Raw genomic sequence first — 26,576 nt, 5'->3', positions numbered from 1 at the left:
TTATTATTATTATTATTATTATTATTATTATTGGTTTATTTACGACGATTTACTAACTCCAATGGTTATCCAGCGTCTGAGTGAAATGAAGCTGATAAAGCCAGCGAAATGAGTCCAGTGTCCAGTGCCGAAAATTACCCAGCACTTGCTCTTGACCCCGGAAAAAAACTCAACCAAGTAACTTGTTCCAACCAGGATTTGAACCTGGGCCCACTCGTTTCAAGGTCAGATATGCTAAGTGTTACTCCACAAAGGTTTACTTTATTATTGTTATTATTATTATTATTATTATTATTATTATTATTATTATTATTATTCCATGTATTGTGGGTCCCTATCACCACGGCATGGCGCGTCCTCAGGTTGCGGATCGAGGAGACGGCCTACAGATATGGAGGGTAGCTGTGAATATATTGAATAAGCAGTCGCGGACAGCCGATGAGGGGTGGTCCTCCAGCTTGGGGGTTGGGCGAAGGGCTAACAACCCATCACCGTAAAAAAAACAGCTTGTTACGAATCCTTCAAATAAGCCTCGGAATGGGACTGATTCTCTGGCACGACCACAGCTTGTCTATGCGGATGACGTGAATATATTAGGAGAAAATCCACAAACGATTAGGGAAAACACGGGAATTTTACTGGAAGCAAGTAAAGAGATAGCTTTGGAAGTAAATCCCGAAAAGACCAAGTATATGACTATGTCTCGTGAAGAGAATATTGTACGAAATGGAAATATAAAAATTGGAAATTTATCTTTTGAAGAGGTGGAGAAGTTCAAATATCTTGGAGCAACAGTAACAAATATAAATGATACTCGGGAGGAAATTAAACACAGAATAAATATGGGAAATGCCTGTTATTATTCGGTTGAGAAACTTTTATCATCCAGTCTGCTGTCGAAAAATCTGAAAGTTAGACTTTATAAAACAGTTATATTACCGGTACCGATTCTTCTGTATGGTTGTGAAACTTGGACTCTCACTTTGAGAGAGGAACATAGGTTAAGGGTGTTTGAGAATAAGGTGCTTAGGAAAATATTTGGGGCTAAGAGGGATGAAGTTACAGGAGAATGGAGAAAGTTACACAACACAGAACTGCACGCATTGTATTCTTCACCTGACATAATTAGGAACATTAAATCCAGACGTTTGAGAGGGGTAGGGCATGTAGCACGTATGGGCGAATCCAGAAATGCATATAGAGTGTTAGTTGGGAGGCCGGAGGAAAAAAGACCTTTAGGGAGGCCGAGACGTAGATGGGAAGATAATATTAAAATGGATTTGAGGGAGGTGGGTTATGATGATAGAGAATGGATTAATCTTGCTCAGGATAGGGACCAATGGCGGGCTTATGTGAGGGCGGCAATGAACCTCCGGGTTCCTTAAAAGCTAGTAAGTAAGTAAGTAAGTAAGTAAGTAAGTAAGTAAGTAAGTAAGTAAGTAAATAAGTAAGTAAGTATTATTATTATTGAAATGCACGCATTGTATTCTTCACCTGACATAATTAGGAAAATTAAATCCAGACATTTAAGATGGACAGGGCATGTATCACGTATGGGCGAATCGAGAAGAGCATACAGAGTGTTAGTTGGGAGGCCGGAGGAAAAAAGACCTTCGTGGAGGCCGAGATGTAAATGAGAAAATAATATTAAAATGGACTTGAGGTAATAATAATAATAATCATCATCATATCCCTCACGTATTAGACCCTACAGGATCTGTTACGGTCTCATGCCAGCGCTTTCGTGGTCTTCCCAATTTCCTCTTTCCTCTTGGTACATAAGTAAGAATCTGTTTAGGCCATCTAGTGCGATCCATCCTTTCGACATGTTTTTTCCACTGAAGTCGATATTGTTGAACAAAATTAACTATAGGATCCATTTTGAGTTCCTGCAATATGTCCACATTTTTACGGTGTTCCAGCAAAGAGCATCCCGCTGTTCGTCTCATGAACCTCATTTCCGCTGTCGTCAGCCTTTGCTCATCAGTTTTTCTGATTGTCCATGCCTCGCTACCGTAAGTGAGCACCGGTCGAGCTAGTGTTTTATATACCTTTAGCCTTGTATGTTTCTGAACATGGGAGGATTTGAAGAAGGCATTAATGACGCCAGTGATTTTTATAAATTTAGATATTTTGTTTGACATCTTCATCAGTGATGTAAGAGAGGTTATAACCTAAATAGTTAAATGAGTTAACACGTTCAATTAAAGTATTATTTATCATGATCTTACCTGGAATTGGGTTCTCTCCCGAAAATGCCATGACTTTTGTTTTCTCTTTTGAGATTTCCATATTGAAATCAGAGGCGATTATTTGCAAATTATAAATGGCTCTTTGTAAAGCATCCTCTGTTTTAGCGATAATAACCTGATCGTCGGCAAACATTAGTGTATCGAGAACTGTGTTTCGATTAATTTGAATTCCAGCATGATGACTTTGCCTCCAAATGTATAAAATATGGTTCATATATATAATAAACAACAGAGGGGAAAGACCGCACCCTTGTCTAACACCTTGGTTGATGGAAGTCCAGCTAGTAGTTCCGCGTTCAGTTCTTATGACAATTTCATTTTGTTGATATAAATTATAAATGGAGAGCATGATTTGGTTTGGCACATTATCATAGCGTAAAATCTCTAAAAGTTTATTTCTATCAACTCTATCAAAAGCTTTTATGAAATCAATAAAAGCTAAGTGGGTTAGAATATTAAATTCTCTGTGCTTTTCAATTAAAATCTTCATGGTGAAATAGCTGTCACAACATGATCTTCCTTTTCGGAATCCATTCTGTTCTTCAGTGATTTTGTCTTCGTAAAGATGTGATAGTTTATTTTTGATTATGGCTGTATAGATCTTATATCCAGAATTGAGAAGACTTATACCCCTGTAATTTTCACATAGTTTTTTGTTTCCTTTCTTATAAATGGGTACTACAATGGCTTTTTGCCAACTTTCTGGGGGTTTAATCCTGCCCATATATTGTTTAAGAAATATAAAAATCGATAGGGTAAATTCTTCTCCAGCGTATTTAAAAAGCTCGAAATTTAAATTATCTTCGCCTGGGGCTTTCCCGTTTTTTAAATGTTTATATACTTCAATGAGTTCATCACAAGTAATAATATCTGTTGTGTTGTTGTTGGAATTCTTTAATGTAAGAGAGATGTTTTTGTGAAACCATATATTTTTAAAGTAAGCAAGTAGAGATTCGTTAGGAATAGGGTTTATAACAACATTTTCTTTTATCTCCGAATTTATTTTCTTTAAAATTTTGAAAGTTTTGGGTCTTGGTAATGTTAAATCTCTTTCTAATCTTGAGACGAAATCACTCCATTTCTCTCGGTGTCGCTTTCTTGTTTCCCGTTTTGCAATTGCTCTCTTTCTTTTATATTCAATTTCATCTTCAAGTTTTTTTGTTTGCAAAAATCGGAGATATGCTTCTCGCTTATCATTTATCACCTTCTTGATATCCTCATCCCATTTCAGTATGCCTCTTTTTCTCTTCTGCTTAATATTTTTTACGCCAATACTTTCAAGTGCAGCCTTTTTTCAAAATATCTGTTAAGTTGTTCCATTCTTCCTCTATATTATCCGAGATTTTGATTTTTTGAAGATATTCCTTTATGCGACATTCATAAAGCCATTTAATACTATCATCTCTCAATAAGTCTACTTTAAAAATAAGCCTATTGCTTTCTTGCTTGAAATTTTTAATATTTCTTTTATGCCATGGTGCTGGTATTCTAATAGGGGATACAATTAGATAATGATCTGTCTCTAATTCAGGACCTCTACAAGCTTTGACATCTAAAACGAAGTTAAACAACTTTTGATTACAAATGACATAGTCAATAATAGATTGTGATCCTCTTGCGTGCCATGTATATGTGTGTATATTTTTGTGTTTAAAGAAAGAATTCATTACTTTTAGATCATTGTAAATCACAAAATCTCGTAGTCTTTGTCCATTATTATTACAAGTTGTTTCGCCGTGTTTTCCAATGTGCCCTTTAACTTCATTATTAACAATTCTTGCATTGAAATCCCCTAATAAAAGTAACATGTCTGATTTATTAACTTTATTGATGATGACTTGTAATTTATTGTAAAACAACTCACTATTATCTTCATCTCCTTCCACAGGTGCATAGGTGCCTATTACTGTCATAAAACCTCTTCTAAGTTTAATTCGAACTTCTATTAATCTTTCATTCCAAAATTTATAATAATCAATAGAGGAGCGTAGTGATTTATGAATCATTAAGATAACCCCAGCTCTTGCTCTTTCTTGTCTATTAACACCACTGTATAATTGAATATAGTTATTTGTTTCCTTCGATCCGTTTTGTTTTCTTTTTGTTTCACTAATTGCTGCAATTTTGATACCTTTTTTTGCTAAAATGTCATCAAGCTGATCGTCCTTGTATGATAATCCTTGAACATTCCAAGTGGCAAATTGTAAAATACCCTTTTTTTTCCATTTATTTTTACTCATAGTCCTATTCATGCCATAGTCGTCAACAGATTCTGCAGTCCGGCTGTTAATATTATGAGACTTGAATGTAATATGGAGTTCCTGTGGATAGGTTACAAGCCTGTCGCACAGTAGTCCAGTGGTAGGGCTGCTACCTTAATAGCCTTCTGGACAGGCGTTTATATGGCATTTCCTCCATATGTGTTGGGACAGTTATACCGCTGTGACTCGGTCCCCAGAGCCTCGTCTGTTTAGGAACAAGTTGCACCACGTGAAGGTGAGGTTGGGAATTAGGTAGGAGAGGTGATAGATGGAATGAACTTCACTACCCTTTGCAACCCGGTAATAATAATAATAATAATAATAATAATAATAATAGTAATAATAATAATAATAATAATTATAATTATAATGATTTATTTAACCTGGCAGAGTTAAGGCCATACGGCGTTCTCCAACACTCAACCAGGAGTAAAAACGTTACAAAAACACTACAAATTTACAAAGTACACTACAATTTTACACACAAAACTGAATAAGATAGATAGGTGGGATATGATGATAGAGATATGGACCGATGGCGGGCTTATGTGAGGGCGGCAATGAACCTTCGGGTTTCTTAAAAGCAATAAGTATTATTATTATTATTATTATTATTATTATTATTATTATTATTATTATTGTTATTATTATTACTTTGGCGATTTTTATACATGAAAATATATAGATTTCTTCTTAGTCGTTTATGTATGCCGGATTTCGATTTAATACAATAAATAAATTTTTCACAACCAAGGAATGAGAGATCAGATGAAATTCCCGTTGCTGCAATGTTACTTTAGAAATACACCATGATTTAAGAAAGTTCTAAATCCAGTCTTGCTTAGACTACAATAAGACATCCATGGAGGCTGGTAAGGTTAAGATATTTTAAATATCTCACGCTGATGGAGGGTAATAAACAACGTTTATTACAATAGTATGAATATTAAAACCTACTTTCCTCGATATTCTAGTCTTTTGCAGGATTTTTCATTTTCTCCTACACGAAAGAAGACACGTGGTTGTCCTCAATCCAGCACAACACGCACGAACGATGCATTTGTTCTTCATGATATGAAAATAGTTTCAGTTTCGAATTTCGTCACGAGAAGTGGACATTTATCTTGCTGTCTGATGTATGAATGTAGATTTCCTGTGTTCTATTGTCTTCCCTTCTTCGGCAAATAGCGTATATTGACTGAAAGTTTTATATGAACAACTTAGCGAGCTATGCCATACAAAAATGGCAAAACTAGAAGAAACTGACTAACCCCAATATTACATACTCAACAAACAGTGAAATTAAAACTGCAAGAAACGATCCTACATTGACTTCGCCGATGACATAACTTTCTGATTCTTTAATGTTACCTGGCCTCATTGTCGGAACTCACTCCTACTCCCTTTATCACGTGAGTGTAACCGCCAACCTAAGCGAAAAGACATTTGTTTCTAACTTGTAGGTCTATAGCTGCTAAGCGGTAGGTCTCCCGCGTATTGACTTGAATTCAGTTTAAACATTATAAAATTCCTTTGCAGAATAAAAAGTTACACTTCTTGGAATCAAATTTCTGCACATTTAAAGGACAAAACTAAAATCATTTCAATAGTTAATTATAATGATACACTGTTCTCTTAAATTGACTTAGCATATTGGGAATTAATTCAATGATCTTGCCAAAACACGCTACGAATTGTTTCACATAAAAGAATTTTTATCTCGAAAAGGAAGCAAAAACTAGCGCAATTGTATTAAACTATTTTGTTTGAAATATCTCAAAGAATAGCCGCCTAAAATTGATTATATTACTTACTGTTCACCCTGTATAAACATTTTCAGGCTATAGCCTCTACGCCAGTCATGTTAATTGATGCCCATAGGAGCAAGCGCGCGCTTTAGAGCTCAGGAGAGCCTGAGCGCTTTACAGAGGAAAGGAAAGAGACTGACGAATGAGATAGTATAGGCCGCATGGTCGAGCTATATTCAGGGATGGCCAGCACTGATTGAATGGATAAAGGGAAGAGAACTTATTAAAACTGTATCCATATTAATTTTTAGATTTGTCTGAGAAGTATAAGTGCATTATAAGAATGTAAGTTTAAATTTTAATGCTCATTTTTCACAAGTTTGATTTTTTATTCAAAAGAAATATTTTCTCAACTTTTTTTATATAAAAGTGAAATTTTCAGATATAGGCCTATTTATTTAGTAGCCTTACAGAATATTTTCGTAAATCTAATGTACCGTAAATACGTAGTACTGAAGATAGTGTATTGAAAATTTTTAAAATCTTATTCGCATGGAAATTGTTTGTAAGGAAATGAATTAACAAAGCAACTACTGTTACATCATAAGCAAAAGATATCTGCCCTTGTGTTGTAAAAATGTCAGCTCTGTAGCTTCAGCACATTTCGAGAAAATAATTTAATATTCTGATGTTAGGAAGTTGCTAACCAATATCATCTTAAAAGCATTATGCGATAAGAGTTTTGTTATGGAATATATATATTTTTATTGGGTTATTTTACGACGCTGTATCAACATCTAGGTTATTTAGCGTCTGAATGAAATGAAGGTGATAGTGCCGGTGAAATGAGTCCGGGGTCCAGCACCGAAAGTTATCCAGCATTTGCTCGTATTGGGTTGAGGGAAAACCCCGGAAAAAACCTCAACCAGGTAACTTGCCCCAACCGGGATTCGAACCCGGGCTACCTGGGTTATGGAATATATTAGTTGCACTTAACCCATTACTGCATAGCGTCCTAAAAATGGGACATGCGTAAAATACTGATTTCTATGGAACTTTTTCTTGTTTAATACAGTTGGAGGCATTGTTTAGAAGGTAAATTATTACATTGTATTATGGTGTTGCAGTATTTGAATTCCGCGCGAACATTTGTTCATACCAGCTTATTTTTTACAAGATGGCATGATAACAGTATTTTGTGACGCACCGCGTGTAGGTTCATTCTTAGTTACTCTGTAATGGTGGTACAGAAATCTGATTTTTATTTTCACATGATGAGTTGAATACTTCAGTTTTCATGTGGCATATAACAACAATAAAATTTTCTTATATGTTGCTAGGTACAAGGTGAAATAAAGTGCCGTCCTAAAAATAAGACGCCATGCAGTGTGCACTCCTGTAGTATTCTATAATATGTACAGTATATGGTTTCCATTAGATTGTTTTATTTCCAGTCTAACCGTGAGTGAAATTCTGGGGTTAATGAAAAATCAAAATAATAATAATAATGAGAGTCTAATATATGGACCCCTCCAGAAGATTTCCATTATACAAATAAATACGAGCATGAGGCTTATTTGAATAATCTTAGCGGTAAAATGCTACTTAGTAAAGCGGAATTACAAAAAAAAAAATATGTAATGATGATAATGAAGATGACATTGTTGATGAAAGTATGCCAGATTCTTCTAACATAAAAGCTGCAACAAATGATTTTGAAAGTACATTAGACAAAAAATGGAGCTGAGGTTTCTCGCACAAGTTATTGCCGTCCGAAAAGAAGGAAGCTAATATATGAACATTTCCAAGACAGGGAAGGTAATTCCAGGTAGAAGGCCATCATACTACTACAACTACAAGTACTATTATTACTACTATAACCACCAACGTACCGCGCCGTGGCATCGTGGTCTAAGGCATCCTGCCTTGGACTCGCGTTACGGAATGCGCGCTGGTTCGAGTCCTCATGGGGGAAGAAATTTTCTCATGAAATTTCGGCCAGTGTATGGGACCAGTGCCCACCCAGCATCATCATGCATTTGTGGAGCTACGATAGGTAGCGAAAATCCGGTTTCGGAAACCAGCTATAACGTCTAGGGGGGAATCATCGTGCTAACCACACGATACCTCCATTCTTGTTGGAGGATAGTCCACCTCTGTTTCGGCATGTGAACGTGAGACCAGCAGCAGGCTGGTCGGTCTTGGCCCTTCATGGGCTGTAGAGCTACGAATTTTTTTACAATCACCACCATCAACACCAGCGCTAACAGCAGCACCATCACTAGCAGCAACAGCAGTACCAGCGCTAGCACAGAAACAGCAGCACCAGCGTTGGCAGTACCGATGTTAGCAACAGCGGCAACAACAAAGTGGTGGTCCATCTTCGCCTATTTTCTTGATGTTGCCGTAGTAAATGCTTTGTTTCTGTACAGAAAAATGGAGCCTCAAAACTCTTCAGAACCGCTCCTCAACTTTTGCCGTCTCCTGGCTTTTACAGTACTCAAAAGACATGGGGTGAGTTCCCACTAAGGAAAAATTGTTCCCATTCCATCAGGAGACATAAGATTTGATGGTCAACACCACTGGCCAGTTGAAAATGAAACTCAGCGAAGGTGTGCTAATTGTACAGGGAAAGCAAAGTTCATCTGCAGCAAGTGTCAAATTGGACTCCACCCTAAATGTTTCTATCGTTACCACACAAAATAGTGTTGTGCAATGCGCAGGCTTGTGTGAGGAGGGCAGTTGAACCACTGATTCTAATATGTATATATGTATTTGCTACATAATAAATACATAAATACTATTTGAACTAAAAGAGGGGTTATTCTATTCAGCTACTGTATCACTAGCGTCCTATTTATGGGACGGTCCTTAATTTTTATCCCAGAAGGTAAATAAAGATAAAAAATGGTAAGAAAGCATTCTTAAGTCACCAACTAGCAAACTTAAACTCAGAAACGCATTTTTCAAGTCATTAATAACTTTATGCAGTAATGGGTTAAAACATATACAGCACCTCGGTAACTTTGCTTTGTACAGTAATATTGTTTTGAATAGTTCATTGATTACTTTTATAAGGTTAAAGGTACCATCAGTATCAATTTCAACTTATGTCCTACTCAATCTCTTTTCTTGGGACATCACTTTCTTTATGATTGATATATTTCATCCATTTAGTACAGTACAGTTGTACTACTTTGGAATTTAAGTGAATATTTCTTCTTAACTCTTTTTATGTTATTAACGTTTAAAACACTACTGCAATATTAAGAAACTGGTATTAGTACTTTTGTTTTACAGACAGTATAGATAATATCAATCAGAAAGAAGTCATATAAAAATAACGACATAAAATTTCACGTTCCGTTTGAAGTTTGTGCACCACTGTTTTCTTAATCTAACAGGCTATTTATTCATATGCACAACCCTTCCTCTTTCCATACTTAGCGCTTGTTGCCCGCGCACGACGTCAAGGTCAGAAAAATGCACTTGCTTTGACATCACTGCTCTACGCATTTATTCATGAATGGGTAGTACCATTCACAATATAGTAATATTTCGTCACTGCGCTTCCAAAATCCGCAACGTGTTTTCAAAAAGATTTTTCAAGAGAAAGAAGAACGCATTGTCGCGTTATTCCCGCGATTTTCAAAGTTACTTTCAGTATAGCTTCATCATTTTTCTTGTACTAATTGGAATTATACCGAAAGTGACTTTGAAAATCAAGCGAGTTAAAAGTGACAATGCTTTGTTATTTCTCCTTCAAATTAAAAAAAAAAAAAACACATAGAAGATTTTGGAGAGGCGCAGCAGATTGTTTGTGTTATCATGTGATACATATAAAATATTATCGTAGTAACTTATTCCCTGTACAGCGTACACCCCTGACTGAAGATTTCTATTATATGCCGCGACGCTCCCTCACACCAAAGCGCTCGCAAAGTGCAGTCTGATAGACAGCAGTTCGTAACCTTGCCTGTACCCTTCTAAATAATAAGGTGTACTTGAAGTATCAGTAATTTTGCTGCAATGTACAACTGAGTACATTCATAAATTGTCAAATGTAAACCTATTTTGTGCGAGATCGTGCGTATTTGCTTGGTCTCCGCACAAAACCAACCCGCGGTAAGTCTAAAATTCCACATTCAGTATTCCCAACCGAACACACATAACAATTTCCCTCTTCTTACCGCTTAAGCGACATATTCATTTAACTGCTTTAGGCTTTTAACATATTATTTTTAGAGACGTTCAATATAGTAATAATTATAAATTGGAAACTTACCACTGCAATTTCACCTAAATTGCACTGTTATTTATTGTTTTTAAATATTTTAAAAAATTAAGCAAACTCTACAACTCCACTAAAGTTACTGCTTTCGTGATGCATGTAACATTAAGGAAGCCGTTTGTTTTAAGTTCGCATATATAATAATAATAATAATAATGATAATAACAATAATAATAATAATAATAATAATAATAATAATAATGATTTATTTAACCTGGCAGAGTTAAGGCCATACGGCCTTCTCTAACACTCAACCAGGAGTAAAAACTGCGTTATAGAAACACTACAAATTTACAAAGTACACACAAAACTGAATAAGATAATAATAATAAAATGTAAACAACAAGTAAGAAGAAATCAGACATAATATATAACATACAGAAAGAAAGAAAAAAGCATAATAAAATGTGAATAGCAGGTCAAAAATAAATGAGGCCTACAAAGTATAAAAAAATAAGACAATTATTGATAATAATAATAAATAAGAATAGTAATGATAATAATAATGATAATAATAATATTAATAATAATAATAATAAATAAAATAATAATAACAGGCCTAATAGTAATAATAATACTAATAGTAGCAATACAATAGTGCAGTACAAAGCATGCAATGAATACAATATTTTTAAGTATACACAGTAAGGAAAATTATGTTTATATATAGCTCAACTTATCACATTAGAGATATACCATTATCGGAAAATATGAAAACAAAATTATAAAATAAGTTAAATATCACTAGAACATAAAAAAATGTGAATACGTGGAAACATGCAATACAACACTTGTCACGATAGTAAATTAGTTTGGCAACTCGTCATAAGATAATTTTCTAACTTGGATTTGAAAGATTTCAATGTTCGGCAGCCCTTGACTTCAGGCGGCAGAGAGTTCCAGTGACGAGAGGTAGCAACAGTGAAAGATGAGGAATACAGAGATGATGTGTGAAGTGGAATTTCTAGCGTGTTATCGCGTTGTGATCGAGTATTAATATTATGATAGCGAGAGAGAGTATGAAAACGAGCGAATAAATAATAGGGGGATGAAGTATGCATAATTCGATATAGGAGAGAAAGTGAGTGCAGATTTCTCCTCTCATGTAACCTAAGCCATGAAACCTTCTCGAAAGAAAGTGAGATATGATCATAGTATCGAACATTACAAATGAAGCGGACGCACGCGTTATGAACATGCTGTAGTTTCTGGGCGGAATCAATCCTGAGATCACTGAACGAAACGTCGCAATAATCGAAGTGAGGTAGAATGAGTGTCTGTACCAGCGTCTGTTTTAATTTAGATGGATAATGATACAATCTTTTTAGTGAATGGAGAATAGAGAATGCCTTCTTACATGTATATTTAATATGCGTATCCCAACTAAGATTAGATTCGAAATGCACTCCGAGATTTTTTACGGTAGAGCTAAACGGGATGATTGTTTTATCCAGTTTCACAGGTGGAATATTCAGGTCGTTGACTTCAGGAATTAATCTACGGTTCGCGAACAGAATAGCCTGTGATTTACATGCGTTTAGGTTAAGCCCAAATTGTTGAGACCAGGAAGAGATGGAATCAAGATCTTCATTAAGACTATTAATGCTATCATTTAGTGCATCAGGACGCGCTGAAATATACAATTGAACGTCGTCTGCATATATTTGATATCTGCAGTGCTTAAATGATTTAGAAATTCCATTTATATAAATAGAGAAGAGCAAGGGGCCTAATACTGATCCCTGAGGAACTCCTGTATCTACAGTACGCCAGGATGAGAAACGATTATTAGATATGACACGCTGCTGGCGGCCAGTAAGGTAGGAGTACATCCAGGTGATAGCACTATCAGAAAGTTGTAGCGTTTGTAGTTTAGTCAATAGTAGATCGAAGTCAACAGAATCAAAGGCTTTGCTATAGTCCAATAAAACTAGTACAGTAGCCTATCGTTTATCCATGACTACGCGTATGTCATCAGTAACATTCAACAAAGCAGTAGAAGTGCTATGGCCATTTCTGAATCCTGATTGTAAAGGGTCTAAAAGATTAAATTCTATTAGGTAGTCTGACAACTGCTTATGAATGATGCGTTCCAGGGCTTTGGATAAAACGGGAAGAATGGAGATTGGCGTATAGTCTTTTGCAGAAGTTGGTGAATTTACTTTAGGAAGTGGGCGTACCAAAGCTGTTTTCCAGAGTTGCGGATAAACAGACGTGATAACTGAAGAATTGAAAATATGGGTTATTACAGGAAGTACGATATCAACTAACTTATTGATAAAGACTATGCTTATGTTGTCAGAGCCTTGTGCTTTAGATTTAATGCTTTTAAGAGCCCTTCTTACTTCAGAATCAGTAATGTGCGAGAAGAAAAATTTTTCGCGAGAAGGAGGAGGATTAGCTACGAGAGTATTAATTGTATTTAGTTTTGACTGTTTTTCAGGTCGTATAGTGGGAGGTGAGGTAAAGTATTCATTGAGTTTATCAAGTGGTATGTTTATAACTTCAGCTTCTGATGCTTTCTTCCCTACTCCCATATCACGTAAGTTATTCCAAAGACACCGCGGGGGAATGGACGGGTCGACGAGACTCAGAGCGTGACTGGGGGAAAAAAAAGACAGACGTATATCACGGCCTGCTGGAGTATAGTAAACACAGAAAACATTTTAAAGCAACAATGTTGAAGATAGATATTTTTGTTTTCCAAAATTGCTGTCACTGAACAGAAACCAAGATGGAGATTTTGCAACTAATTAGAAATTCCTTTTTCAGGTAGGCTATGCAATAAACGATCTTCGCTCAAAATTATGTACGATACACGAGCGGTATGTTTTCTTTCAATTCTCGGAAATTAAAGAAGCTCAACTACGTTTCGCTTTTTCAAACTTTTCCTCGAACTTGAAAACTTCAACATACCGCTCTTGTAACGCATATTACTATTGATTGTTACACAAACAAGAAAATGTTCCTTCGACATCACACGAAGTTATTAGTGCAAATTTGAAATAGTTTTATTTATTACTAGCCGTACCAGTGCGCTCCGTTGCACCTGTTAGAAATAAGTATATAAAGTAATTACATAATTAAAATAGGACGTTTGATCCAAGGAACATTCGTGTTTGATAGAAGGATAAATCGTTTAATATATTACTTAATTTAAATTGTATTTAAATAATTAAAATGCTGTCATTTTGGTCCAGAGAGCAATCATTTGGTGCAATGACAATTCCTTCAACATGTTCCTTAATTGTTATTACATGCAACCATAGTTTAATGAAGATTGACGTATCATTTAGTTTTAATGCGTATACTTATATTACTTGCTATATGTTTCAGAAGTTACTGTAATAACATTGTAGAATTATGTCCATCTAGAGAAACTACACTTTCCAATGGTGAACTAATAATTAAACAATTAATTAGCTTCCGACATTACTTCATACAAACACAGAAACATTCTCTTAGGCTATGTTTAATAGCTTTCGATTGTTGTTGTCCAAGGCCTCTTATAGACGAAGTCATTTGTTTTTATTTCAGTACATCGCCTTAGATGGCGTTGTTATTGTAATTCTAAAACTCATTTATCGCATTAAATATCAATCCTATCAAACGTTTGTGTAGAATAAAACTTATCGGAAATTATTTTTAAAGAAACTTTTGTAATATTTTTCATAAAAATCAATAATAAGCGAGATATTTCAATTTATTTAATTCAGGCCCCCTTATAACCCCCCTTTTAAATAAAGTATTTTGAATGCCATATAGCCTAAAATCTAAGTTACAACGAACTTAATTTATATTCCAATTTTCATATAAATCGGTTCAGCCATTATCGCGTGAAAAGGTAACAAACATCCAGACAGACAGACAGACATACATACAAACAAAAATTAAAAAAAAGTGACTTCCGGTTTCAGGATGGTTAATTATACATGTTAGCACCAATTATTTTTGGAAAATCGAAAATTACCAGAAACATTTTGGCTACAGATTTATTATTAGTATAGATAATCTTGTGTCTGTTCTTTTTTTAGTTCACATTTCACTTCACAGTATTTCGGATATGCAGGATCTTTTCAAGAACACTCTTCAGTTTTAGTTTAACACTTTTTTTGTTACCAACAGCTGATCGTATAGAATTTAAAGCTATTTCATAACACGAGGGTAAATAAGGTGTACGCATTGTTGTTGTTGGAGTCGGCATTTTCCTAAACGTATACTTTTCAATGCAATGTTTAAAATGTGGATTCTCAAGTGTATGGAACGGAATATTCGCACAGATCAGCATCAGACGCATGTCATAATAATCACTAAACAATTCCAAATGTTCAATATGTCTTAGAGTCACAGTGGTTTTTATAAATTATACGTTTATGTCTAACGTACACACTTACAGCATAATGTATTTTCGACCTTGACTGAAAAATAGTCATCTCCGAAACACATGCAGAGTTGTAGATCTTATTGGCGACATTTAATACATCTTCACAGTACCTTTGCCAGATCACAATATTGAACTCCATAAGAAAGGTTTATTTTTAAGCATAAATTAGACATCCTCTGGCGAAACAACTATTATAATGCAATAAACAATACAAAACCCGCACTATTAAACTTCGACTGAACAGAGATCCCTTGACGCGACGTCCTCCATTTTGCATACGAACCTGAAGGTACATCAGTAAAGTAAATAGCTAACGTCATCCTATATCCTGTGTTCCTTAAACTTGTAACCGGGTCTACACAATATTTTGTCGTCTCCACTTCGTTCCCTAGTTATGAGAAAAATTACAAAAACTGATTAAACAAATCTGACGTCCTTAGTCCTTATTTTATTTCATTAGGTAGTTGAATTTGTTTAGACATTTGTCTGTATTTAGATTTACTCTACTTGCTGTATACATTTAATGAACTTAGTATTTTTAAAACGGATCTAAGTCAAGACTTAGGAGAGTCTGCAAAATAAACCTGCATAGGTATAGGCCTATATGGGTTTGCAAAGAATAAATTAAAATGTGAATGAAACAACTTAAACATTTTTTTTTTGAGAAAGAGAAAATTTTATGTCCTGAATTGTTCTTTTCTTTTAATTTTCCTGCTACTCCCTCTTCTTCTAGTCTACTGTGACCTTGATTCATAAAATACCTACACTAAGGATTCATTCTTTTCCGGCCGACTTGGGTAATCAATAAGAATGTTTTAACACAAACAGTAACAACTAGGCCAGACCTGCAGAACTGTAGCTCCTCAGAGCGACTGCCTTCGTATCCCTTCTACCCCACCACCTTTTCTACCAGTGTGGTCATAGCGTTCTAGTTACGCTCGACTGCATCAACATTCATTCTCGCGGCGGCAGGTATACAATACGCTATCAAGATTACAACTGAACAGATAATAAAATTATTAGGAACATACCTTTGGAAATTAAGAGAAAAACCAATGAGGGAAATAAATAAGTTAAAAGACATGTAAAATAAATTTTAAAATGCATGTGTGCATATAATGTAAGACGATCTACCTATGTATGTATCGTACTATTACCAGTAAAACCGATTAAATCCACTTTTTATGTAAAATAAGTCCCCGACTTGTCTTTCCGTGCTCTGTATTCTACTAAAATAGAATAAGTCGGAAATGTTGTAGGCAAAAAACCAATTACTTTATTTGAAGAATTTATTATGAATTTCGTGCATTAATAACGTTTCAATTCATTTTTTTTTTACAAAACTTGCATTACTGAACTTAACTGGTTTTACTAGTAATAGGACGATATATAAATTGTATGCTAATAAGTGAGTGGTAGCTATATGACCGAAGATCAATGTTGTCATTCAACATTGTAACTCACTGCAGGCAAGCAAGCACGCGTACTGCAGTTTGAAGAGAACTGGAACATGGCTAACCGTAAACCCGTGAAGAAATACTACTTCCAATGGGAATATAATTACTTTGTTGTTGAAGGCGAAAGAATTGCTTACTTACTGTGTCCCATCCAATTTATTTCTACTCGTCATTTCAATATTAAACGACAATTCAACAAAGCCTCTGTTAAGAATTATGGAATAGACGAACTTTCGGGTAAGTTCATTATTACGAACTGTATATTGATTATTTATTTATATACTGTGAAATTAATCACATTACTCGTTTTGTTTATCTTGCATTGAAGTGAATAGTGACTTAAATGCTACAAATTTATGTTTTCGTAGGTGATAATAGGAGGACGTTTTCAAAAATCTAAAGCAGGCTAGGTGCAAAGAAATCTCAAAGAAACTACCGACAGGAAATCTAGCATAATTGTAAACCTTGAAACGAGATAACGCATTATAAATACAATGACTTTATTACAATCCTTTTTGAAAATTACAGTGCCGCCACTGATGGACTTTCCACGCGCAAAGAATGTAAACAACTCTACGCAGAAATCGATCATCCCCAATAGAAGTGGAGTGAGGCTGACATCATATTTCGCCTGCTTACGGGTTCTGCAGACCTGAACTAGGCACTAGGCCATTAGCCTTACGATCAGAATACTTGACTGCAATACGAGCTTTTAGTTGTCAAGTTTTTGGGCTGTCGTCTTGGTTGCAGCAGAACATATAAACTTAATCAAGTAGTTATCCTGTTCAGACACTGTTTTCTAGCTGTAGATTTATTTTAAGAATATTTTACGTAGTATTTGTCAAATTACTGACATTATGGTCATATGTTTCTTCATGACAAAAGGTTGTTATAGCCACCGGCGTAGCTCGATCGGCTAAAGGCTGGTTCACAATAAATCAGGAACGGAAACGACAAGGAGAACAAGAACGGAAATAATGTTAAAATAAATTTATTTAAATGTGAGCGTTCACAATGGTTAATTGTGAATGCTCACATTTAAACACATTTATTTTAACAATATTTCCGTTCTCGTTCTCCTTGTCGTTTTCGTTCCCGGTTAATTGTGAACCAGCCTTAAGGCGCTTGCCTGCCGTTCCGGAGTTGCTCTCGGGCGTAGGTTGGATTTGCGCTTGGGCTGATTACCTGGTTGGGTTTTTTCCGAGTTTTACCCCAATCGTAAGACAAAAGGCAGGTAATCTATGGCGAATCCTCGGCCTAATCTCGCTATCACCATACCCATCGACACTAAATAACCTAGTAAGTTGATACACTGTCGTTAAACAACTAACTAAAGGAACAGGTTGTGATAGGTTTCCCTCTTGCATCTGGAACAAATGTTTCTTGCACACTTACGGCGATTTATACACCAGTCAAAATCATTTCTGATTGTCTTACGTCCTCATCGAGATTGCAAAATAGCGTCACTGTATTTTTTAACAATTTAATTCATATTTTACGAATATCATGCAGCCAACAATGCAAGTGACGTTAGTTTTATCTACAGTCTATATTGCATGTAGCGCACGCATGTCGACGTAGGTCAGTTTGTAAGAAAAACAGAATACTTAGGATAGTTTGGAATAAATTTGATATTTCTCACTGCAGGTGATGATCGATTTATAACGTTATAGATGTATGTTTATGTCCCTGATAGCAGGTGAAACAATAATTCTGAAGCTAGCTTCAATAAAAATCTAAAAAAAATAATAATAATGACGTAGGACACTTTAGAATTCACCTCTTGAATTTATAAATCGTTACACTTGTATCTATCTATGGATAATCCCTACGTATAGAGCTTCGTGACTGTATATACCAGACTGTGCTTGTATTTGAAGAAAAATTAAATATATTGATGGTATTGAACAGCAACCTACTTATCAAAATATTCATTTTTACAGGAGAGTGAAAAAATAGTTTAATATCTTGGTAACAAACACATATCTGATCTTCTTTTTCTACTACATGCTTTAGACTAATTAGCCTGTTGCGTCTCCAACTTGGTCTATCCATATCTTATGAGGTCTTCCTACATTTCTTCTCCCTCTTGGTTTATACCTCAAAGCTTTTCTTGGGTATCTTTCTTCTGCCATACGTTGTACGTGTTCTAGCCATTTATTTATAAAATTCACAATTCTTTCATTTATATTGTACATATTTAGCTCCTTTCTTATCGTTTCGTTTTTTATTCTATCTTCTCTTCCTACTCCCAATACTGACCTCAAAAATATCATCTCCGTTGCTTGAATTCTACTTATATCTGTCTTCTTTAATGTCCAGCTTTCGCTGCCATATAGACATATGGGTGTAGCCATTGTCTTAAAAAATTTAATCATTGTTTCCTTTCTTGTTTTATTTTTAAGTGTTCTCTTTATCGTGCCACATAGCTGATTAAATCGTTCTATTTTATGTTGGACATCTACTTCATTTTGACTTGATATCTTACACCCAAGATAGTTAAAGCATCTAACTTGTTCAATACTTTGTCCATCAATAATTATTTTCGATCTCACTGGATTGTTGCCTCTAAGAGTCATAATTTTAGTTTTATTAGGCGCGATGATCATGTTATATTCCTTTCCTATTTCGTTTAATACATATATACTTTTTTGTAATGTATCTTCATTATCAGAAAGAATCACTAAGTTTTTTTATATGTTTTAACATAACTGATATGAGAGGTTATTGAAATAATATCTTTTGTAAATTTTGTATTCATGCCTGGGCATAAGATGTAGTCTATTTGCAGAAAGTTTGGAAAGATTTTTTTGTAGAAATAAAGTGAAATCTCATTTTGTTCATTTTTTTACATACGAAGTTGCTGTTCAATACTATGGATATCATGATTCACTACCTCTGGACACAATGAAAGTAATCCTCAGTTCTGTCTTGAAATAAAAAATCCTCGGCCATCTCAACCGCTATTTGCTATCGTCCACTCTGAATAAATTTCTCTGTCTGCAATCGTCTAATTTACAAAGTGTATTGCATGGCCTGTTCCAATATTGATGCTGTCGTGTCAACTCAATGGATATTATGAATTTCTTGAATCTCTCTTCCAAAGATTCGTATATTTGTACAACGTCAATCTACTCAAATATACGTATGAAAAGTTCAACAGACAATACAATATTTAACGTTAGAACCAGAGTTTAAATGTTACACAGTTCCTTTCTCACATCTATTTACACACCAGGTTGTAAAAAATTGTAGGCAGCTAGGCTATATAGGTATTATTTCCATTACAAAAATAAGTGGATGGGAAGATACGTTCTTGCATATGAACTTACTCTACAAATCCCTCGCTCTGTTGGCTTCATAGTGGTGGTGGTTTGTGCAAGCTTAACTTTCCTGTAGAGAGTGGGCGAATCGAACTGAACTGAGCTCTACGCAATTAATTTTTAACGATGTATAGGCTGCGTTCGTGCCACTACTCATGTGGTCTCTAAACTAAAATATTCGAGTCACTCAGGTAATGTTGTATATACAGCGTGGAAAGAAACGTATTGCATTGTTTTTCGAATATGATTCGTACAAGTAATACGAATATAAAATATGATAATATTTCGTTTTTTTAATTGGTTATTTTACGACGCTTTATCAACTATTGTGGTTATCTAGCGTCTGAATGAAATGGTGATAATGCCAGCGAAATGAGTCTGCGGTCCAACGTCGTTTTGCTATTAGATTTATGCAAATGATAGTAAATATCAATACCTTAAAAACATTAGGCCTATATTTTGCACACTTTCACTCGGTAATGAGTTTTAGAATAATATTCTGGGGAAATTCCACATATAGTAACAGTACATTCCTACTATGAAAAAAAGTAATTAGAATAATAATACGTGCCAAATCTAGGGAATTGTGTTGGACTATTTTAAAAAACTACAAATAATGCTCATGACTAGTCAGTATATTTTATCATTAATAATCTTCCTCGTATGTAATCTTGAAAACTTTGTAACCAATTCAACAGTTCATAGCATAAATACGCGTAAAAAAATGACAAATACTCCATCGGCAAGTCTATCATTCTATCAGAAAGGAGTGCGTTATATGGCAGTAAAAATTTTAATAGCCTCCATATGGATATAAAAAATGAAACTCAAAACATAAAATTATTTAGGGCCTAATTAAAGAAGTAGGCCTACCTAATTTTATCACGCCTTCTATTTTGTAGGTGAGTTCATGAGTTCAACAACGCTTCATGAAATTGATACTAAAACTTTGTGTTGTACTAGTAGACTATATTGTATATTTCTTCTGTATGTATTTCAACTAGAATGTAACTATAAATTAAGACTTTATAGTAGTATTAAGTTTTTTGACTTGTTCCATATTCTAGCTGTGAAGCAATGTATGAATACCATTGAATGTTAATAAATACAATACAAGCAAAACAAAAATCTGTGGCCCCTCACAAGAGTGGGAATTATAATCGTTGTAAAAGTTTATAATATTCGCATGGGAGCGATTTCCTGTGTTTGTACGTTTGTACGTATTTCGTATTAATAAGAACAACGCAATGATGTGTTCGCTTCTCGTGCCGTAGATTGGCTTCCATTTTGAATGGAGCCTCTAAATATAGTAGTATGTTTTGAATTTGAGCTATCACTTTTACGTCTGACATCGAATTACATTCAATTTTCATATTTACACACATGTTAAAGCCATAAGGCTCATAGATAAACGTCAAATGTAAAAAGACCGCAGCAAGCGTTGTAAACAGTTAATACATTACTGGTTGAAAGGTTGGAAATTTACAACGGCACGCCTTTGTTCGACACTTGTTAGCGTTGAAATTAGTATATTAGCACCATCAATTGCAACAGCAGCAATAATTATTGATGTTGTGATTGTGTTGCAGCCGGCGCTGGAGGCGTGTCGACGCGCTTGGCAGTGGCCCTCTGCACCGCGGCCGTCGGCATTGCCATGAGCAGATAAATCACCGCCATTCAGCGGACCTGCCTGTGGATTCCGATGCCGGCTCAATGGGACTCTCCTCCTCCTCCTCCGGACCAGACATTGAGTGGAAGTGTTACGCTATGCAGTGCAGTGGATCTTCATCATTTCGAGAGTGATCTTCGTGTTAACAAATAAGATGTATAGAATCGGGGCTTCCAAATCATGTTTTAATATTATTTTATAAAATGGCATTTCGAGCAATAGAACATTATAGTTTATCTTCACTCTCAAACAATATGCATATACATGCACGAAGTCAGGCTCGCATATTATATTCATATACAGGTTGTCTCAGGAGGAATGTAAAATACTTCAGGATAATGTAATTTGAGGTAATCTACATCGATTTAACTCGATATACATATGTCCGAAATGTAACGATTGGGAAGATATTGATAGAGGGCGAATTCATATGCACTAAAAACGGCATGCAAGTATGCACTAAAATAACAACATATGTATTCTTAAATTTGAAAAAGAAAAATTTATTATTATTGATGGTTTTTCTGTTATACATATGAACATTGAGACACCATCAGTTGCTGAAGTTGCGTGTCCTTCAACCCACTCCTTAAGCAGTTAACTCTTCTAGCACATTTTTGGTTAGGCATCGTTGATAAAACTAATCCAAATTAATAATTTTCTTGCAGCTAAGCTGTTCTAAAATACAATGCACTTTACAAACTGTCGAAGTTTCTAAGACCTGTCACTATAATGAAATAAAATATTCTGATTTGCCATGTTGGTACGTAAAAACCAGAGCAGTGCATTATCGTGCCTACTGTATATTACTGTTGACAGGTGGCGAAATTCGAGTTTAGCGAGTGCAAAGAAGCCTATGAACATTTTCTGCTCCAATCATATTCCAGCGTTCTAGTGACAAAATTGTATCCACGTGCAAAGTAGACAAAAATAACTGTTGTTTTAATCACAACTTTCATCCAACATAACATCCCAATATTGTAAATTTGCACAGATTCAACAAATGAACTTAATGCATTGAGTGTTGATTGCCAAGGATTTGTCCAAAATAATTCACCGACAACAGTGCACTAACTGCATGTTGTCAGATTGCAATAAATAAAATATAGGTAACTCTTTTAATGTGTTTCAATGTTTCAATTTCTTCTGTATTCAATTTTTCCGATTATCCGTATTCTTAATCATGGTTTAAGCACCACATTGCTAAAAAAATAACAAAATATCCTTTTATATGCGCTGAAAGCTGAAATATGCATTAACCCCTTAAATATGCATGTATATGCACTATAAAATCTTGACCTTTGGTTACAAATAACTTCAAATGCATGTATATAATGGTAGCATATGATTTGCAACTAAGCAATAAAACATGCAAATATGCTCAAATCCGCCCCCCTGGTTATTGATGGATGAACTTTTAAATGGAGAGAGCATTACAGACGTATTTCTACGTCTTAGAACATTGTGATATGATACATTATTGAACGTGCTGCATCTTGTGTTGTTCCAATAAGTTTATTTCATAGTAATTAAGGAAAAACTCAGTAAGAAAATAAAATAATTACACAAGACAAATTACTAAGATTGCCTTTCTTATGGATTCAGGAATTGTAAATTCATATCAGGTACCGGTACAGATTCTCTTTCCGACCTCAATGAAACACTTGGTAGTTTGCAAGTTTCAGGTAACATCCGGTAAACACACAACTAGTTTGAACCCTTCTATTGGAAAAATGTCGTCTGTATTCATTAACAGAAGTCAATGCATTGCCATCACAAAATCCATAAATAAGAAGCATGTCTACGTGTTCACTATACAGATACACGAATTAAATGTCAAGTGAACGTATATTCAGTTGTGTGTGTTGCGCTGGCGTTGCGGTGCACAGATGCTGCCGTGTGCAAAAGTATGTCAAGTATAGTAAACAGAACCGCAAGATTTTTCAGTATTTCTCGCCTTAATTTCTCCCAGTGCGTTAGACTTTGGACTTAGGTACGTTATCCTGAAGTATTTTACATTCCTTCTGAGACACCCTGTATACATTTCACAGTACAGCAAACTCGCTTTTACATATTGGTTCTGAGGAAGTTAAAACTTTTGGTTCCTAAACTGTCATCACATCCGGTAATTGTAACATTTTAAAAATAACATTTCAAATTGAAGAATTTTAAAACTCAATATCTTATGAACCGTGAAAACAAGACTCGTCATTATTAATTTAATTAATTATTTTACGTAATCTTATTTTGACGAGGCGCATAGTTTAATAATATCTTTAATGTTTATAAGCTTTAATTTAATTTCTCATTTTGTAATCACGACGGTGAACCGTTATTCCAATGGTTAGACCGTCGGCTTAACATACCAGAAGCCTCAGTCCATATTGAAGCGAGTTCAAATAAATAACTTGGTAAATAAAGACAGACTTTCTCGGATTACTAAAGCTTTCCGTGCTACAGATGAAATAATTCTTCATCACCACCTAATTCACGTAGCCCCATAAGAAAATTTCCGGTCTCACTGGCTTCCACTGTTTCATTATGTCCACATTAGGTATTAACAGATTAACAAAAACAGTAGAAATAATTAATTTACGTTTTCTTGTAGTGAAATATATTACAACTTTGTTTTTGGTCGAATCAGAGATAATCATGAAAAAAACAAAAACCTCTCGAATGCGAGTCTCAAACACTTGAACCAACTCGCTCGGTGCAAGTCGTATTCTGCTCTATAACGTTAGAATAAAATGTCTGAAAAGTGAATAATAATAATATTTCTCACGATTATTTCTCTTTATCAGTGCAGTGAGTATGGATGACAACAATATCGTTAGTGACCTAGTGTGTTGGCTCAGACGTTCGCGTTTGAGACTGGAGTGCGAGAGGTCCCGGGTTCAAACCTCGAACCGGGCAACCTGCTTTTTTTTTTACGGTTTTTCTCATTCACAAAGGCAAGTGCCGGATTGCAAATTTGCACGCCATGATTCATCAACGCCTCAATCACCAATATCATAAACATTAATCAAAATATAAAATCAGTTTCATGAACGCAAGCCATCTACAACACACAAAAGAAACAGGAACTCAACAATAGTAAAACCTTCCTACTGGTAGATCCTACTCACGCGATATGACCACAGATGTTCAAGCGTATATAAATAAACATAAAAAATCAATCTTGCGTAGTATTTCACAAATATATTACCGAGACTGTCTGTCCTTAGTTTGCACAGTATCATTTCCTCCAGGCATATTCCTGGATATTCCCACGAAATACATCACGACCAGTATCTTCCTTTTCTCAATTCATAATCATGGTTTGTTATACGGAATTCAGTAACCGTTGTAGCATTTAATTTCTCTCAGTGAAGCTCTAAATGTATCACTAATGTGAATATTTTCAATGCACTTAAATACAAACCACGATTACTAGTATTTTTCTCATGGAGCGTTGAAACAAAGATTGGAATGCATGCAAGCACTGACCCACATAGAAGCTGAAAGCAGATGTCTTCGTACTCATATTTTAAGTTCTTGCATATTCAACAGCACTTCCTACATTGGGCTGTATCTGCGTCTCGTTCAGAACCCGCATTAGCGGGGCCCAGTCACACGTATACGTCGCCAATACCTCACTGTGTCAAACAAGACTGACTACGAACTAAGTAACAAGTGGCCAAATGAACAATTGCAGTATCCTGAACGAGTGTTGTGCGGGATGGAGCAGGGAGATGATTCCCTTCAAGTATTTTACGCGAGGATCGCACTACTCAAAAACTGACCACGCTTCTACAAAAGTTTCTTCATTATTACACATGACTTTTATGGACGAAGAATAAAATAATGAGCTTAACCGATGGTAGGTCCTGTATAACCAATATTATAATGTGAGATAATTAAGTAATAAGGCCCAAAAATATAAGTAACAATCACATGAAAATAGACCGTTAAGCAATAGCTCTTAAAATATTTTCGCAAGTAAATGAAATATTATTATTGCAGTAATAACTACTATGTAATAAATAATAATGGTCTTTAAAGGCATACGAAGAGTGTAAGGTAAATTTAATGTGGTTCTGAAGGATTTTGTTCTTCATATTGGGTCCATTTTCATGTGCGCGTTAAGTTATGTTTGTGTGTATGTTGGGGTAAATGCAATGTCATATAGACCGGTATAGCATATGATTTGTACTACATTTGACGATGTAATGAAATGATATCATTCCAGGTTTCTTTCTGTAATTACTATTTGTGACACAAAAATTTGTGTGTGACATTTCAATCCTGTTTTGCGTGGCTATAAATTGAGAGCTAGCTGACTAATTGTGATATTGCTCAAGTGCGAGAATAACCGCAACATACGTACATACATGGAAGAAGGAGAATTTTGTAAGTTGAAAGTAAACTTAGCCTGCCATTGTACAGCGCAATTGAAAATAATTCTGTCGTATTATCATAAACAATACTATATTCCGTGTGCTCATTGTGTAATAACAAGTGAAAAAAAATATCTATGTACATATAAATATGGGCTACATTTTTATATATAGGCCTATGAAATTACACAAAATATATAAAAATCAATTACGCCATTTTACAAGAACAGATCCATGGGAAAATTATCAACAAATGAAAGATGTACTTCGCGGACTCTTCACGTGATTCCCGTGTTGAATAAAAAGTATATGAGATGTATTTTTTGTGATGTTAACAAGTGTGTACTTTGCGCATGCGTGGAGACGGAATAAATGAATTTCGTTTTTGTATGCGTGATCGTGTGTTCAAGGGCTCAAGGTGCATCTTATTTTCGCATACGACTGTACCGCAAGTTTATTTGGGCGTCTCAGCGATATTAACATTGAGAGGAACAACTGCTTCAAGTGATCCACATATTGTAATACCCATAAGATATTGTTTATAATGTTACGTTACAAATGTACAAGATGGAATAGATTATAACTATAAATAAAGTGCTGATAGCGAATGATCGAGACGAGATAACCAAATATAACGAGCGAAAATCCTTTTCCGTTATATTAATAGCCTCCATTACCATTTCCGACCTCCTATACAACAGTCGTAAAGTAGTTGCTACCATGATATTCAGTCACATATGTCACCAATTTATATTTGTGATTTCGACAATGAAAATTATGTCTGAATTGAAGTAACACGTGAAGGTTACTTTGCC

General features: G+C 35.0%; 1 protein-coding gene across 1 annotated transcript in view; it reads left to right on the top strand.

Annotated features, from left to right (window-relative positions):
* LOC138700432 (neurotrimin-like) overlaps positions 1-26,369 on the top strand; it is an 886,160-nt gene extending 859,791 nt beyond the window's left edge. Inside the window, exon 10 of the mRNA XM_069827048.1 lies at positions 21,306-26,369. Within this exon, the coding sequence (XP_069683149.1) occupies positions 21,306-21,382 (77 nt within the window). The 3' untranslated portion in view covers positions 21,383-26,369. The remainder of the gene's footprint in view (positions 1-21,305) is intronic.
* The last annotated feature ends 207 nt before the right edge of the window (positions 26,370-26,576 follow it).

The sequence above is a fragment of the Periplaneta americana genome, chromosome 5, assembly GCF_040183065.1.
Source record: "Periplaneta americana isolate PAMFEO1 chromosome 5, P.americana_PAMFEO1_priV1, whole genome shotgun sequence".
Classification (NCBI taxonomy): Eukaryota; Metazoa; Arthropoda; class Insecta; order Blattodea; family Blattidae; genus Periplaneta; species Periplaneta americana.
Note: the sequence above shows the minus strand (reverse complement) of the source record. Positions and strands in the feature narration are given on the sequence as shown.